This window comes from Primulina tabacum, chromosome 11 (genome assembly GCF_025594145.1).
Source record: "Primulina tabacum isolate GXHZ01 chromosome 11, ASM2559414v2, whole genome shotgun sequence".
Taxonomy (NCBI): Eukaryota; Viridiplantae; Streptophyta; class Magnoliopsida; order Lamiales; family Gesneriaceae; genus Primulina; species Primulina tabacum.
Genome location: NC_134560.1, coordinates 7,812,774 through 7,829,268, shown reverse-complemented (window position 1 = coordinate 7,829,268; position 16,495 = coordinate 7,812,774). Strand labels below are relative to the sequence as shown.

The following is a 16,495-nucleotide window of genomic DNA, read 5'->3' as shown; positions in this document are numbered from 1 at the left end:
TCTATCTAGATAAATTCACTTTTTCTTAGTTCTTTTTAGAAATATAATATAAATCCCTTGTCCACAAAATATAGCACAAATATCATAATTTCAAAATTGACAAAAACTTATATGAGACGATCTCACGGGTCGTATTTTGTAAGACAGATATCTTATTTTGGTCATACATGAAAAAATATTAATTTTTATGCTAAGAGTATTACTTATTATTGTGAATATCGGTAGGGCCCGTCTTACAGATAAATATTCGTGAAATCGTTTCAAAAGAGACCTATTCTTCGAAATTTTCCCAGAAGCTGCATCATTCCACTTAATTCTACTTTTACAACTCCGATCCAATGTCAACTATAAATACCCCATATTCCCTCCCTATGGTGAGTGCATCAACACAAACTACTCCTTGTATTCGTTCCTCAACCGATCATTTTGACTCAAAATGATCTCAAGAAAATCCTATGTCACACTTTGCACCCTTTTAGCCATGGCTCTCACTGCCGGGAAGTTGGCTTTCGGGCAAAACTGTGGCTGTGCGTCTAACCTTTGTTGCAGCCAATACGGCTATTGTGGCAGCACCGCCGCTTATTGTGGCACAGGTTGCCGATCCGGCCCATGCTACGGTGCAAGTGGCGTTTCCGGTATAGTGACTGATGCATTTTTCAATGGGATCGCTAATGGGGCAGGTGGAGGCTGCGAGGGGAAAGGATTCTACAGCCGATCGGCTTTTCTCACTGCAGCCGGCTCATATCCGTCTTTCGCCAGTGGGTCTAACGATGTTGCTAGGCGTGAGGTTGCTGCGTTCTTCGCAAATGTCGCACACGAAACTGGAAGTAAGTTTAATTTAAGGAATTTTAGGCACTCCAACAATTAATTTTGATCCCTAAAATGTTGTAATAACATATTTTCTGACGCAGGTCTGTGCTATATAAATGAAATTAACGGGGCAACTAGAAACTACTGCCAGGCCAGCACTCAATATCCGTGTGCGGCTGGAAAGGCTTACTACGGGCGAGGTCCCCTTCAAATTACATGGAACTACAACTACTTGCCAGCCGGGCAAAGCATCGGGTTCGATGGGCTAAACAACCCCGATATCGTGGCTAGTAACAATGTCATATCTTTCAAGACAGCCCTCTGGTTCTGGATGAACAATTGCCATAATGCTATAACTTCTGGACAGGGATTTGGGGCCACGATTCGAGCCATTAACGGAATGGAATGCAATGGAGGGAACACGGGTGCGGTCAATTCTCGTGTCCAATATTACAGAAGCTATTGCAGCCAACTTGGAGTTGACCCTGGTCCCAATATTAGTTGCTAGACTTGCTCAAAAATTAAATGGGCTTTACTGTAATGAATAAATGAAATCTCTTACATATAGATTGTGGTGTAAGAGCCTCCTCCTATATATGTAGAGCTTGTTTGGAATGCAACTCCTATTGCAATATCATCTCTTTAATAAAAGAACAAATTTTAAATTAGTCATGTTTAATATATGTTTTTTTTTGTAATAAATATAATATGTAAACTAAATTCAATATATATATAAATGAAAATTAAGTTAATATTAACTATAATCATCTTAGTTATATACATTATATGACGATCGAAGAGTTTTCTTCGGTATGTTTTAAACTAACGCTTTTATACACGTGTTGTGTGCTTGTAAAATCGTGGTTTAATTTTGTTTTTTTATTTTTTTTAGCTTTGTCGAATTTTTAAATTAGTTTGTGGGACGGGATAATTTTGTAATTTAGATCAGTTAGGACTAATATAAACATCAATCATCGATTAATCATCAATTATTATTATTTGATAATTTTATAACAAATTGTTGGTTTTTAACATCTATAGGTACTTCCTCTAAATAATTTGTTTTCAAGTAATCTTTTCTAATTAACTAAAAAAAAATCTAGATACTTGTTCTAATAATAATATGCAATGTTTTCTAATTAACTGAAAAAAATCATCAAGATCAATGGGTGTAAAATTTCAAAATAAAAGTTTAACGGTTAGTTTTATAGTCAAACTCGACAAATTTCTACTTGAAATTGTTTACGATTGATCCCCCTTTTAGTCACATGTGGTAATTATGGTTCTTGAATTATATTTGTTGCCTTGAATAAAATTGAAATTGCAATGCGTACCAAGACAGTTATTTGTCATCATAATGGTCATCAACAAAAATATCCATGTATTTATTTTAGCATCCAAATATAGAGTTTAGAGATGGTGAATGAAATTTTTTTCTTCAAAATTTGAGCTAACACTCGAGCTGACCTAAATAGTTGTTCGCTACAGAAGCCCTTTTCTCGACTGTCTAGATGCAGCTGGATGCTAGAAAAAGATTTTTCAAAATGTGAAAATGCCTGGCTGGATCTAATGAATACTTATATTCACTTGGCTTTGATTTAAAGAAGTTAAACAAATAAAGTAACGATTAAAGTAAATAACACAAGATATTTTATGGAAGTTCGAAAGCAATATACTTTTACGTATTCCATTCTTTCAAATAAAGAAGTAATTCACTAGAAGAATTTGGTTTTACAACAACTTGTAACAGTTCACTTTAATTAAGATTTATACACCGCTTAAACGAAATTCATAGTCTCAAATACAAATTTACAAACTATGGTTGTCATGTACCTTTAGATTCAACAGATATCACAATACTCGAATAAAATATATTATCAATAACTTGAGTTATAGTGTAGCACATAATGATCATTGATGATCAAGATATTTATTGAAATGTTCGCAAAAGTGAGCAGCTTGAATATGTCACATAAGAGTACTCGAGATCTTGTGTAACAAACGATCGTTCAATATTTTAGTAGTCTTCTAAGAAGAAGAGACTCCCCTTTATTTGATTGAACTAATCCAATGTTCAAAATAATTTTAGCATTCAACTTTTGCTTTAGCCGACAAAAAATTTATATGTCTTTTGTCTCTTTTATCTTAACAGTATAGAATGTTCCTTGGAATCTATCCAAATATGCTAATGAACAACTCTGATAAAGTTGATTCGTGTGAGAGAAAGACTGTCGCATAACTTTGTCTTATTAGAAGACATTCTTGAATCAGTGAGAGACATCAATTAATATGCATGATTGATCAAATGATTTTTTACAAGTCTGGCTGGTAGGTACAAGAGATAGCTTGTTATGCAAGCGAACAAACCAGAGACCACATGCATCTTGAACATGTCATTTGGACAAGTTGTTCCATCTAGTATCCAAAGTGTAAAATTTTTTATAATACTAAATGTACGATAATCAATATTTACAACAATTATGTCATGAGATATTGTTATTATTTTATGAGATTTTATATTGATTTTATTAATGAAATTTTTGTATTGAATTTTGTGTTGTAAGAATTATTGTAAAATCTCATTGTACATGTAGTATGACTGTTTTTTTAACTATCATTATTAAAAAAGCTTTTCTTCTCCTCCCTATTTCAGGTTAAGAATATATGAAATAGAATATATCTCTTTAATTAGAATGGTGCATTCATCTTCAATTTCTGTTTCAAATATGAAATTTTTATCTTTATTTATAAAATCTATTACACCTAACCACGACAACTAAACCTATAGTCATAAAATTGGTATATATTTTCTCAAAGTTGGGTACGTCAAATTAAACTTTGTTAGGCAAAACTCCTAATTGCTTTTAGAAAATAATATTTAACTAATTTAAAAAAACGACCAAAAATAGGCAAACAAAATTGTTGAATCATATGGATCATTAGCCCATTAATTTTGTGTGGCATTATTTTTGTTGAGAAAAAAATAATCATCAAGATATTATATAATTTTCTATAAGGAAATTGATCAACCAAAAAATGGAATCTTTATCAAGAATTATTTTTCTTCATTCAATTTATTAGAAACATAATCCAAGAAGCGGAAGCTTTTATTCTCATGAACAAAGAACTCAAAATACTGTAATACATGTGTGTCGTATTTATAGACATATGTGGACATGTGTATTGACTAAAACTAGACACGTAATCATTTTTATTTCTATGCACATGCTCAATACTCCCCCTCAAGATGGAACGTGTATATTATGTACACCCATCTTGGACAAAAGGCTGTGAAAACGAGACGGCAGCAATGGCTTTGTGAAAAGATCGGCTAACTGTAATTGCGAGGAGACATGCATGAGTTTAACCAATCCGGCTTGAACCTTTTCTCGCACAATATGACAATCAATGTCAATATGTTTAGTACGCTCAGGGAAGACCAGTGACTGACCGTCGTGTGTCCGAGCATGTTGCCCAATCCGCATCAGAGAAAAACTTTAGATTAAGATCAGAACCTGATTTGTACAGCAGCCCTTGTCCAACTGTCCCTTTGATGTATTTAAGTACATTCATTGCAGCCTCTAGATGGGGAACTCATGGTTTGGAAACATATTGACTCTGCTTGTGCACGGCATAAGCTAAGTCTGGCCGAGTAATTGTCAGGTATAGCATTCTTCCAATTAATCGTCTGTACAAAGCTGAATCAGAGATCAACTCTCCTTCGTCTTGAGTAACATCCATAGGTGTGGACCGAGGTTTACATCCAAGAAGTCCAGAATCTGTAAGTAATTTGAGCGCATAATATCTTTGACAAATGGATATCCCTTGCTTTGATCTTGCAACCTCTATTCCCAAGAAATACTTTAGGGCGCCCAGATTTTTTAGTCGAAACTTATTGTCCAAAAACACCTTCAAATCTGAGGCTTCTTACTCACAGTTGGTGGCTATTACTATATCATCAACATAGGCCAATAATGCCAGAAAAGCGCCTGCTCGAGTTCTGGTGAAGAGAGAGTGATCAGCTGGTGATTGTGTGAAACCAATGCTTAGCAAGGTAGACGAGAATTTTTCAAACCATTGCCGTGAAGCTTGCTTAAGTCCATAAAGTGATTTGTGCAATCTGCAAACAACATTCTTGGGTAATGACTCCCCCTCTCTGCAATACCCCGGAGGCAGAGACATATAAACTTCCTCTTGCAAGTCACCGTGGAGGAAAGCATTATTAACGTCAAGCTGAAGCAGGAACCAGCCGCGAACAGCAACAATAGCCAACAAGGACTTGACAAAAACGAGCTTGGGCATGGGTGAGAAAGTCTCAAAATAATCAATCCCCTCTTGTTGCGTATACCCCTTTGCTAAAAGACGAGCTTTATAACGCTGTAACACTCCATCAGCAGAGAACTTGGCCTTATAAACCCAATGACAACCAATTACAGATTTCCCGGGTGGCAAAGAGACTACAAACCAAGTCTTATTGTTTTCCAAAGCATTGAGCTCTTCGACCATAACCTGTATCCATTCAGGAATCACAACAGCTTGGGAAAATGTATCAGGTTCAATGACTGAAGAAATATTATTGACAAAGGCATGGAATGAAGAAGAGAGTCTCTTCGAATCAAGGACTGAACAAAGAGGATATACTGTGGAAGGTGGCAAGGAAGATGTTGTAATAAAGCAATGGTAATCACGGAGGTGTGATGGTCGAGTGACATGGCATTGAGAACGTGTTAAAGAATGTGAGAAATCAGAAGTATCTTGGGGAGTGACATGAGAAGGCAGTACTCTGTCAGAAAAAAAATCAGGAGGAGGAAGGGCCTTAAAATCTTTGAAAGGGAAGACATCTTCATGGAAGATGACATCTCGCGAAATGTATGTTTCATTCGTCTCAAGATCTAAAAGCTTATATCCCTTATACCCCAGTGGATAACCTAAAAAAATGGACTTGATAGCACGAGAAGAGAACTTATGACGAGAAGATAAGAGTGTGGAGCCATAGCACAAACATCCAAAAACTTTTAAATGAGCATATGAAGGATACTTACGATACAACAACTCAAATGGTGTTTTATGTGAAAGAATTGAAGATGGTGTGCGATTAATGACATAAAAAGCAGTAAGAATGCAATCACTCCAATAACCTAGTGGCACATTTGATTGGAACAACAGAGCACGAGCAACATTCGATATGTGTTGATGTTTTCTTTCAACAACGGAATTTCGTTGGGGGCGCTCGACACAAGAATGATAGTGTACAATGCCCTTTGCCTTAAAAAACTCAGCAAAGTTAAGCTCAGATGCATTATCACTTCGAACAGCTTTAATGCGAGCATTAAACTGGTTGAAAATCAGCTCGCAAAAGGATGGAAAGATATTGAACACATCATATTTGTTCCTTAACAAATATATCCAAGTGAATCGGGTATGATCATCGACTATGGTCAAAAAATATTTGTATCCTTCGACTGATATTGAAGCAAAAGGACCCCATATATCAAACTATGAAATCTTTTGGTACGAAAGTGATTTTTTTTATGAATCGAATTTGGTCGAAAATTTGTCTCATAAAATTGACTCATGAGACGATATCACAAGAGTTTTTGTGTATTTTAGTTTAGCAAAGCTACCAAATTCGCATTATTTGTTAATTTATTATTTGAAATAATAATAATCTATCCCTGTATATATATCGTCACTATCATTCAATTATTCATCCTATTATACAATCAAAAACCTCTATACAATCGGTCTGAACATTATGATAAACGAAAATTCTTTTTATTTAAATTTATTTCACGTGCTGAAAAAATAAGTGATAATGTGAAAATATAAAATAAAACTATCCCTAGTACTTGAAGTAGATAAATGCAGTGGGTATAATCGTAGCCACCCAGCTTAATATTCCCATCGAAAGAGCTGTTGCTGCACGTATGAAATTAATTAAAGCAAATCAATTAAAAGTTTACTAATAATATATGATATTACTATTCAGATATACACATGATAAAAACAAAGTAATAATTAAAAAATAATATATTAATTCTGAGAAAATAATGATTATTGAAATTTATGGGTCTAATTTTTATTAATTTGAAAGTGACTGATCACAAAAAATGTCAAATATTCAAACCTAAAATATTCCGATCAATCAATAAATATTTATATAAGTGAATTAAATCACTGTTTCAAGAAACATATTTTATACATGAATATGCATTTAAATTTATATCTTGTTTTAAATAAAATTCTTAGCTTATCCAATATAAATTTAATCTTGTGAAACTGTTCATATGATTAAAAAAAAAACGAAAACCGACCTCCGCTATCATCGTTCGAGTTCGAAGATGGAACCGAAGTTGATTTCGACACCCTTATTCCAAGTCTTTGACAGTCGTCGGCTTGTACAGCACCTAAATTCATTCGATCAAAATAAACTACACGTTATACTATTATATACATACATATATAGAGTTTGAAATATATATAAAATCGTGCGATAGCGAAAATATATAATGATGAATATAATTAATCTTACAATCGGAGTAGCATGGAAATGCTGAGATATTCAGGAGATTTGAGTATCCAGGGTTGCATTGGCATGTGTGTGTGCGCGTGGAGTTCTTCGTGCATGTCCCTTCTCCGCAATAGATCCAATAGCAAGCTGAAGCACTCAGATTTTTTTATAAATATTTACTTATTTAAAATCATATATCCAACAAACAAATTAAATAATTGGATAAATAATATATTTATATATATATGTGTATATTGATTTTAGAGGTGGAAAAATTGCGTACGGTCAAAGAAAGAAGAGTTGTATGGAACTGCTGGAGCTGGCGGAGCTGCTGGCATACATGAATAATCAAGGGAGCCTGTGTGTATATATATATCACATGCAAAAATTAAAATGGTGTGGCTAAAATTTCATAATATTATAAAATTGGTCGTTAAATTTCAATAAAAAAAATATCTATCTCGAATATTATATATAATGCAAGTATTGGTGCATGGATATGGGCTGAGGCTCGTGTTATAGTTGGACAAAATGATACATAATATAATCAGAACTCTCCTAAATATTCAAAATTTCGAATTAAAAGATGTATGATTGATTCATATTCGTGCATTTTGAGTTTGATATAAAAAAAATTTGTGTGTGTGTGTGTGTATATATATATATATATATATATGTAGACACATATACATACAATTTGGTATGATGCAAGGTAGGTAGAGTAGATCTTGCTCATCGGAATCATCAAGCCTCGTGCGCTTCCAGCCAGGCTCGCATTCGCACTTGAACCCAAATGGGTAACTCCGGCCTGACTCGCAGCTTCCCTTTCCACATTGCACTTCATCACATATAATCTAAATTTAAAAACGACAAACTCAGTACATTTGTATGCAAAAATGTAAACATAAAGCCAAATATAAATATAGATCCCTATACATATTATTTATTATTGTTAATTGTCCCACATCGGTAGGATAAATAATCTGGGAGTTGTATATATGGTCTTAGATAATCCTCCCCTTTGAGCTAGCTTTTGGGGTTGAGTTAGGTCCAAATTTCATTCTTAACATGGTATCAGAGCCCGGGTTCCACCGTTATGTGTTGGACTGTCTATAATTAGGCCACCCGTTCTGCCCATAATTGGATCATTTGTAAACTCCACGCTCCAGATGTTCATTCCTGGACGTGAGAGGGGTGTGTTAATTGTCCCACATCGGTAGGATAAATAACCTGAGAGTTGTATATATGGTCTTAGACAATCCTCCCCCCTTGAGCTAGCTTTTGGGGTTGAGTTAGGTACAAGTTCCATTCTTAACAATTATATGTGCATGCAAAACTAAATTCTAAACTCGGCTCGTATATAATAAATCTTCTCCGATTAAATGATCCATGTACGAAAATCACACGACTCGAACCCAAAACATAAAAAATTCTTAATCTTTTCTATTGAGGAAGTTGATACAACTTCTTACCATAGAAGGGATCAAGAATATCAGCCTCCGTAATTGATATTATGGGTAATAAGAGTACCACCAAGATTGTTAGAAAACGAAGAGAATTGAAGAAACCCATTATTATTATTAATATTATAAAATAATCTTAAAATATTATTGTGTGTGCCTCTCTCGCTATATATATATATATATATATATATATATAGAAGATTCTGGGACCGTGCACTAATTTCAAATATAACAGCGGTTTAAGTCTCTCCAAAGGTCAAGTTCATACAAAAATTTGTGATATTTTTATCAATTGATGCCAACTTTGTTGAAACTAATTAGTTTCATAAATATACATATATATATAGATAATTAAAGTTTAATTTGATTTATTGATTTTGGTATTTAGTTGGTAGAGAAAAGGTCAGAGATTAGCTATTGAAAAGCAGTGTGCAAATGTTGTATGTAGGCATTTGAAACATGCCATACTATTTTAAAGGAAATGGAATGGGTCGTCTCTTCTCGTTGGTGGATTGGAAAATGATGTATGATTCCAGAAGGTCGTCGTGGAGTACCATTTGGTTCGTTGTATGAGATAAATAGTATGTAGATAAATAGTATTTTTTAATAATAAAATAAATAAAAATGATATATATTTAATATAATGTATAATTTGATTGATTAATTTGATTAAATTTGAGATAATGTGATTACCGTTTTGTCTTTTTGAAAATATTTATAATATTATTTATTAAGTGTAATATTGTAATTTTAATTCAATGATTTGATTGATGTAAGATAAATGATTGGTAGATAGATAAATAATACGGTGCACTAAATATGAGATTAAATTAGATAAAAAAAATGGATAAATAATATAACGAACCAGACGATACTTTTGAGTAAATTACACATGGAACAATCATATGAATTGAACCCATGATTATTATTATTAATAATCGAGAAAATCACAATTTTGGATCCCTTTTACTTGTTGTTTTGATATTTTGATCATCTATGTTGTAAAGTTTTAGTCGAATTAATCATTTCATTCAATTTTTTGCTATTTAAGTTCCACGCGAGTGCCCCGTGTAAAAATAGAGTAAATCATAAGGAAAAAAACAAAATTAGTAGATTAAGACTCAAATTTCACGGATCACAATGAAACAAACAAATATGACAAAATTATAATTTTTCGTTAATAATTTAATATATGTAGGTCAGTATTAAAATATGTGTATATGCATGTATGGAACAGAATTTGATCTCCAATTTAAAACAGAAGAATTTGTGAAGATTTGGTGTTATTTCCTAGACAATTTCGTCTTTACGTCAACATATATAACAGATTGCTCTTCGCAAGATATGATATTTATATTTAAGCAATCAGTGATGTTAACGTTTCAGTTATTCGAATATAAATATATGTGTGACGTCCGAGGGTAATCAGGGTAGAGAGTGATCGTCGGTGCTAATTAAGAAGTTACACGGACAAAAAAAATATGAATGAACCAATCTCACATCAGAATCAGAGGTATTTCAAAGTTGTGTATATATGAGACTGCATAGTTGAGGAAGAAAACTAATCAATTTTAAATGTTTTATTTTTTTAATAAAAAAAAGGACGTTCACAAATTTCCTTTAGTTATACCACATTCTGAATCCATTCCACTTTCGTTATTTATAAATTTAATCTTTTTTATTTTAAGGATATATATTATCAACTCATTAAATTTTATTAATTTAATATAATTGATAGATTATATTTTTTGCATATTTTGTAAAAGTTCGTCCATGTATATTACTGTTTTAAACGGCCTCGTCTTAGGCTTTGAACAGTGTATGTCCCCTTCTTTAGAGTCTTCCAAACCTTTTCTTATCAAAGACTTGCTGTTATCAAAGCCAAGATGAGAGGTATATTTTGTCGAAGATTATTTTGGGCTCAGCTAAGTAAACCGCTAAGTAAACCAAACGAACGGGGGAAGTGGTATCAACAAACAACATAGAAGTGGCAAATGGCAGCTCAAAAGGGAGAGCCACTGCAGGCCTATATTTTAAAAATTCTCTTAATTAATTAGCTAACATATATACATAAGTTCTTCTTGAAAATCCTATCTCAGAATTAAATTCTTTGGTGTGTTGAATGGTATCATCTAAACATGGGCAAGGCAGGTAAATGGATCAGAAATTTGTTACTCGGGAAAGGATCAGATGAGGCCATTGTAGGAGAAGGGCCTAAAGTAATACGGAGATGGAGCTTCAAAAGATCACGCAAAACCATTAAATCCTTTGATTCCGCTGAACATGGACACAACCACAACCTTGTCATCGAACCTCTTCTTCCATCGACTAATGCAGCTGCTACCAAAATACAAGCCGCATATCGTTCTTACTTGGTACGCATATTCGTATTTACTCCGGAACTTCCTATTTTTGTCGGTGAATCATGCGTTCAACTGGTCGACATATGAACAGGCAAGGAGAGCATTGCGGGCTTTAAGAGGGCTAGTTAAATTGCAAGCCCTGGTGAAGGGTTACTTGGTCAGGAAACAGATGAATTATGTTCTAAGGTCTATGCATGCTGTGATGACGATTCAAGTTCGCGCCCGAATTCAAAAGGTTCAAAAAACAGACGAACCCAGAAAAATATCTTACAGACAAACATCAGCTTCTGATGCTCAGATAGCACAACAAACTAGAGTATGTCTTGTCTAGTTCTTTTATGGAAATTGCATCTGTGTTGGCAAATATTTATGTACAGCCAATGATTAATTGGCGACAGAATAAGACGAGTTTTCCTGTTACTCGTTCTAATCAACTTCATTACAGGAGAACAGGGTTGATCATGGAACAAGGGAAGTACTTACTAGGAAGATAAGTGAGCGCATGGATCACAGACAAACTCAAAGAGTGGAAGACTATGGTTGCAGCCGTCTCTCAGTCTCGCAACGAGAATACAAGCTTAATCCGTGCCCTACTCTGCCAGCATTATCCTTCACAAATTCGAGTTCTTTGTCCTTCGATGGCAGACAAGAGACAAATGCACCTACAAATACCAAACATTTCTCGATTTGGCACGAAAACAAACCATTTATTCCCAATCTCTTAGATTGCCCAGATCATGTCACATCCGACTCCAGCTTCCAACCAAATTACATGAGCAATACTAAATCTTCAAAAGCGAAAGCCAGATCGCACAGTGAACCTAAGCAACGACCTTTACCCGTCACTGATCAGAAAAAGACGATAATCATCAATGGACTGGAAAGGTGGCAAAAATCAGCGCCACTGGTTGATCAAGATTTACCGGTCAGGCAAATCCACTGATGACAAGACTAAACCATTAATCCCATTTGAGGCAAGTGCTTCTGCTATGATTGGAGACAGACACGACAAGGATGATTTCTCTCCCCTTTCAAATAAAAATATATAGACTCGCCCCTCAAATTATTCATCCTCTCACACACCCTTTTATCATACTCTCTCGATTTATTGGCTAAAGACATTTCAAAGATGTTATTAAAAGGAAAAAAAGAGTAAATTGCTAATTTTGCTAATGTAATATGTGCTAGATTGTGGATTGCACCAACCCATTTATGGTGAAGTAGATTTTTGAAATCCGAGGACACGCATGTATACACATATCTACATATGTATATACATAATTACATCAATTAAAAATATACAAATTTGATCAGGTATAAATTAATTTACGGTTACCCAACCATATTTCGGTATAATTATAGTCGACCACCTACACAATATAGAGTTGCTCAATGAAAAAATGATTACTTTACATTAAACAACATGCATGGGAACTGCAAGTAACTCAAGAGAACATTATGCATAAAAAACAAAGCATTTGAATCAAATGCAGCACAGGCTTTGAACGAAAAGAATTCCGATTATGATTACATAATTCAGCTAGGGATCTCAACAAATAAATCATACTTCACAGGAATCGCACCTCAAGCACTTGGTATACAGAAGTAATTACTATTTTCTGGTGCATGGGCAGATATGGAAGTTGAGAAAGAAATTTGCTACACAATTATTTGTTTAGAAAAATTGCAGTGTATTCAAACTGCAATATATTCCGAACATACCAGTGAATAGGGTGCGTTGATCAGATTTTTCCCAAACAATTTAAGATGATGGCTCAGTAACCTGCAGGTACGAATGATAGAATAGAAGTTACATTTGAACTGAGTTGATTAAACCGGAAAATTAGACATCCTCAAGAAATGAGAGGGCCACAGGAAGAAGTTACATGGCTTTAGCATGCACGCATTCACTAAATTATGATTACAAGATTATGAAACTATTGTATATTGAAAGCAGAATCCATGCATCTTTTCAGTTCAGAAAATTTCATATTGCTCGTGCAATTTGATGTCAATCTTTGAGAATTTTGAATCGTGTAAACCACAATGGGGCAGTTGCAGTTTTCTATTTTGGAGTTCTTTGACTTTCAACCTCTGGAATATATTTATTTCCACATACAGCATAGATGGATAAACCACAAGATGCAACTAAGTCGTTAAACTTAAAATCTCTTTCCTGGAACAAAGGCTAATATCTCTCCACTCTGACAAAGTATCCCACAGGCCACAAGAAGCTCCCAGAACCAGAAGTAATGTCCTCAAGGGAGAAGAGAAGCTTGATCTCAGTGGCCAGATAGAGCAAGTGATCGTTGGCAGTTTTGCGTCAACTGGTCACAATTGCACTATGTGAGAAATCAGATTTAGTTAGTTCTCCCACCTTAGGACTGACTACAGAACGCTCATGACTCCAACATATTCGTCCATGTGGCATGAGCCCGAAATTAATAAAACACTCCACAAATGTCCAGTTAATGTGATCGATCATCCATTAATGTATTCATTCATGCATCATTGACGTAAGTACGTAACCAAGAAAACTTGAGGTTAAAAATTAATGAAACAAACACAATTGATCAGCCAAAGAAAAGAATGAAACAAGTTTCAGCATGAAATCTAATTATCTGAAACTAAAACATTGTCTAGCTAAAAATTTGATTTCAAGAATCAAAATTGAATTTTTTAATCCCGTCACAATTTCTACTAAGATAATATTTGAACATAACACCAATATAGGAAACGAAAATCAGAATCAGTCATGCCACACACTAAAGGCAGTACTAATCAACAATGGCACCTACTTTACTTGACTGGCCCTTCCCGAACTCCATGATCAAATCAGGATCAACATTCTCCTCAGGCTCCCAAGTGGGCTCCTCGATATCTGTCCATTTTACAAAATACTCTTTCTTCCCTTCTTCTCCTTCCCTCTCATCCAAAATGCTTTCCGCCACGGCATATTCAAGCCCCGCCTCAAAATCTTTAACCAAATCCTCCCCTATCATACCTTTCTTCACCCACTCATTCGCCTCTCCATCTTTCCACATCACTAGATATTCCATATTCACGCCCTTCCCTCTTCTCTCTAATATCACCTCCACCTCCGAATACTCGTATATTGCATCCTCCAATATCTTTATCACATTTTCGAGCCCCAATCTCTTAGCAAACTGCACAGGATTTCCCTTTGGTGTCACCCTAAGAATACTCCTGGCCAACTCCAACGGAGTCTGCTTTCTATCATCTTCCGATTCCGGGTCCGCCCCAAAATCTAGCAATAACTTCGCCACCCCAGGCTTCACATAGCCGGCGGCCATGTGCAACGCCGTCAAGCCGCCGCTGTTATCCCTATGGTTTATATTAGCTCCAACCTTCGCCAGAAGTCTAACGCACTCTTCCGAGCCAAGCCCAGATACAAACAAAAGTGCAGTGCGACCATCTTGATCGACGGCATCAATGTCCCTTCCATCATCGGATGCAATCAACCGCTCCAGAGCTGCGGCGTCAGCCTTCTTGACAGCGGTCCACCAAGGAGAGTCGTACTCTGCAACCACGTCTTTTGCTATATAGTCGGAGGGAACCCAAGTTGGAGCATGGTCGTCTTTCCACTCAATCAAATACTCCATTCCGCGGCCATTTTGAAGCGCTCTGCTGCCGATTATCTTGTTCACCTCACCATAACTTTCGTCTTCATCGTATTCATCAAATTCTTCAGCTGGAACAGCTGCTGATGCGCGGCTCTCTAGGGTGGCGAAAAGAGATAAATTGGAAGTCTTGGAGTGGTCAAGACTAGTTTTAACGGAAATTGAGAAGTGGGTTTGGGAGGGAAGAGGGAGAGGAGTAAGTGTGAGTGGAGGTGAAGAGGGCTTCAGGCGGGAGAGAGATTGAAGAATGTTCATTGAAGATCGAGTGAGCAAATGTGAAGAGTTGCAGTGTCAAGTGCGGAAGATAGAAGCATACTGGACTGAGACGAACATAATGGGAAAAAGAGAGGGATTATGTTCGTGTTGGTTTTGGAGATAAGAAATCACATCCACGGTTTAAGGTATTTGCCTGTCGATCCTTGTATTTATGAAAAATAGTTTTTTCTCTGACTGGCTTGTTCAATTTTAGATTTGGTCTACCAAGCTGTAAAAGATAGTTTTAGTAGATTAACTTCTAATTTTTGACTATTTTGATTGATTTGCTTATTTGACACGAAAAAATGCTGATGTGACATCCCAAATTGCTGACATTACATTATAATTTGTTGATTTTTCATATGTCACGTTAGCAATTGGACGAACACAGTCGAAAATTAATAATTAGTGTATCAAATCAAATTTTTGACAATTTAATATACCAAAACTCAAAATTATACAAATTAATAGACCAAAAAATCATTTATATATGTGTGTGTGTTTAGCATTGTTACGCTGTTTATCAATCATATTGATATGTTTCATCATATCCAATAGATAAATATCAACAACTGATGAGTACAGAGATAGACACAATTAGTTGACACAATAACAAAATGTATATATGTGTATATAATAGATAATGATAAAATAAAATTTTATGCCGCATATCAGGTTTTAAAATAATTTTATTTTTGAATACTAAAAATGGAATATTATATTTTTGTTATGCAATTAGCATGTTTTTCATTTTTTGTTTTGTTATTGATGATAGTAACCCCTACTTTTTTCAGTTTTAATTATTTTTCATCGGCTTGCTTATTGGGTTAAGCGTGAATGAGTGAGAGTAGTACTGGGATGAGTAACTTCCTGGTGAGTTCTTATGCGTTAAGTTGTTGACGTTATCCCACTTGATCTGATTAGCTAAGTGGGCCGTAAAAGAGTGACATCAGCTCTTATGGGTAATAATGTCTCTGCTGGAGACAGGACCGACGATAAGGAAAAGGTAATAATGATCTCTAAGGTATATGAGACAGCATCATCAAATAGACATGCACCTCCCTGGAACCATGGGGCTAACAGCCCAACCAATTAGCACTCAAGTAGGTGCATTATGCGCTGCCACTAGTATGAGAAAATAAAATTGGTCTTGGCTAACAGATATAGCTTTTGGCCTAATGATAAGCGCTTGATTCTAACAATTGGTATCAAAGAGAGGTCATTGGTTCAAGTCTCCCAAGAATCATATTTCTATATGTCTTGGGGATGTTGGTTTAAGCGTGCATTAGTGAGAGTAGTACTGGGATTGATGACCTCCTGAGAAGTTCTCTCATGTGTCAACTTGTTGACATTCCGCTGCTTGATCTGGTTGACTAAATGGGTCGTAAAAGAATGACATCAGATCTTAACGAGTAATAATGGCTCTGCTGGGAACAGGACCGACGGTAGAGA

The 16,495-nt window shown here is 35.2% G+C and overlaps 4 protein-coding genes across 4 annotated transcripts; 2 read left to right on the top strand and 2 right to left on the bottom strand.

The window, feature by feature from the left end:
• The first annotated feature begins 370 nt into the window (after window positions 1-370).
• Window positions 371-1,478, top strand: LOC142519141 (endochitinase At2g43590-like). Its single transcript, XM_075622079.1, has 2 exons — window positions 371-827; window positions 912-1,478. Exons 1-2 carry the CDS (start codon window positions 437-439, stop codon window positions 1,316-1,318), a joined length of 798 nt encoding a protein of 265 aa, XP_075478194.1. The 5' UTR covers window positions 371-436; the 3' UTR covers window positions 1,319-1,478.
• A 5,072-nt stretch (window positions 1,479-6,550) lies between these two features.
• Window positions 6,551-8,167, bottom strand: LOC142519059 (uncharacterized). Its single transcript, XM_075621950.1, has 5 exons — window positions 8,016-8,167; window positions 7,605-7,679; window positions 7,343-7,468; window positions 7,125-7,217; window positions 6,551-6,729 (listed from the first exon to the last, which is right to left on the bottom strand). The coding sequence occupies exons 2-5, from the start codon at window positions 7,657-7,659 to the stop codon at window positions 6,653-6,655; spliced, it is 351 nt and encodes a 116-aa protein (XP_075478065.1). The 5' UTR covers window positions 7,660-7,679; window positions 8,016-8,167; the 3' UTR covers window positions 6,551-6,652.
• A 2,755-nt stretch (window positions 8,168-10,922) lies between these two features.
• Window positions 10,923-12,090, top strand: LOC142519595 (protein IQ-DOMAIN 19-like). The gene is made up of 3 exons (XM_075622636.1): window positions 10,923-11,159; window positions 11,239-11,463; window positions 11,593-12,090. Exons 1-3 carry the CDS (start codon window positions 10,923-10,925, stop codon window positions 12,088-12,090), a joined length of 960 nt encoding a protein of 319 aa, XP_075478751.1.
• A 496-nt stretch (window positions 12,091-12,586) lies between these two features.
• On the bottom strand, window positions 12,587-15,167 carry LOC142518797 (signal recognition particle 43 kDa protein, chloroplastic-like). Its single transcript, XM_075621610.1, has 2 exons — window positions 13,946-15,167; window positions 12,587-12,930 (listed from the first exon to the last, which is right to left on the bottom strand). Exons 1-2 carry the CDS (start codon window positions 15,041-15,043, stop codon window positions 12,910-12,912), a joined length of 1,119 nt encoding a protein of 372 aa, XP_075477725.1. The 5' UTR covers window positions 15,044-15,167; the 3' UTR covers window positions 12,587-12,909.
• Between the last annotated feature and the right edge of the window lie 1,328 nt (window positions 15,168-16,495).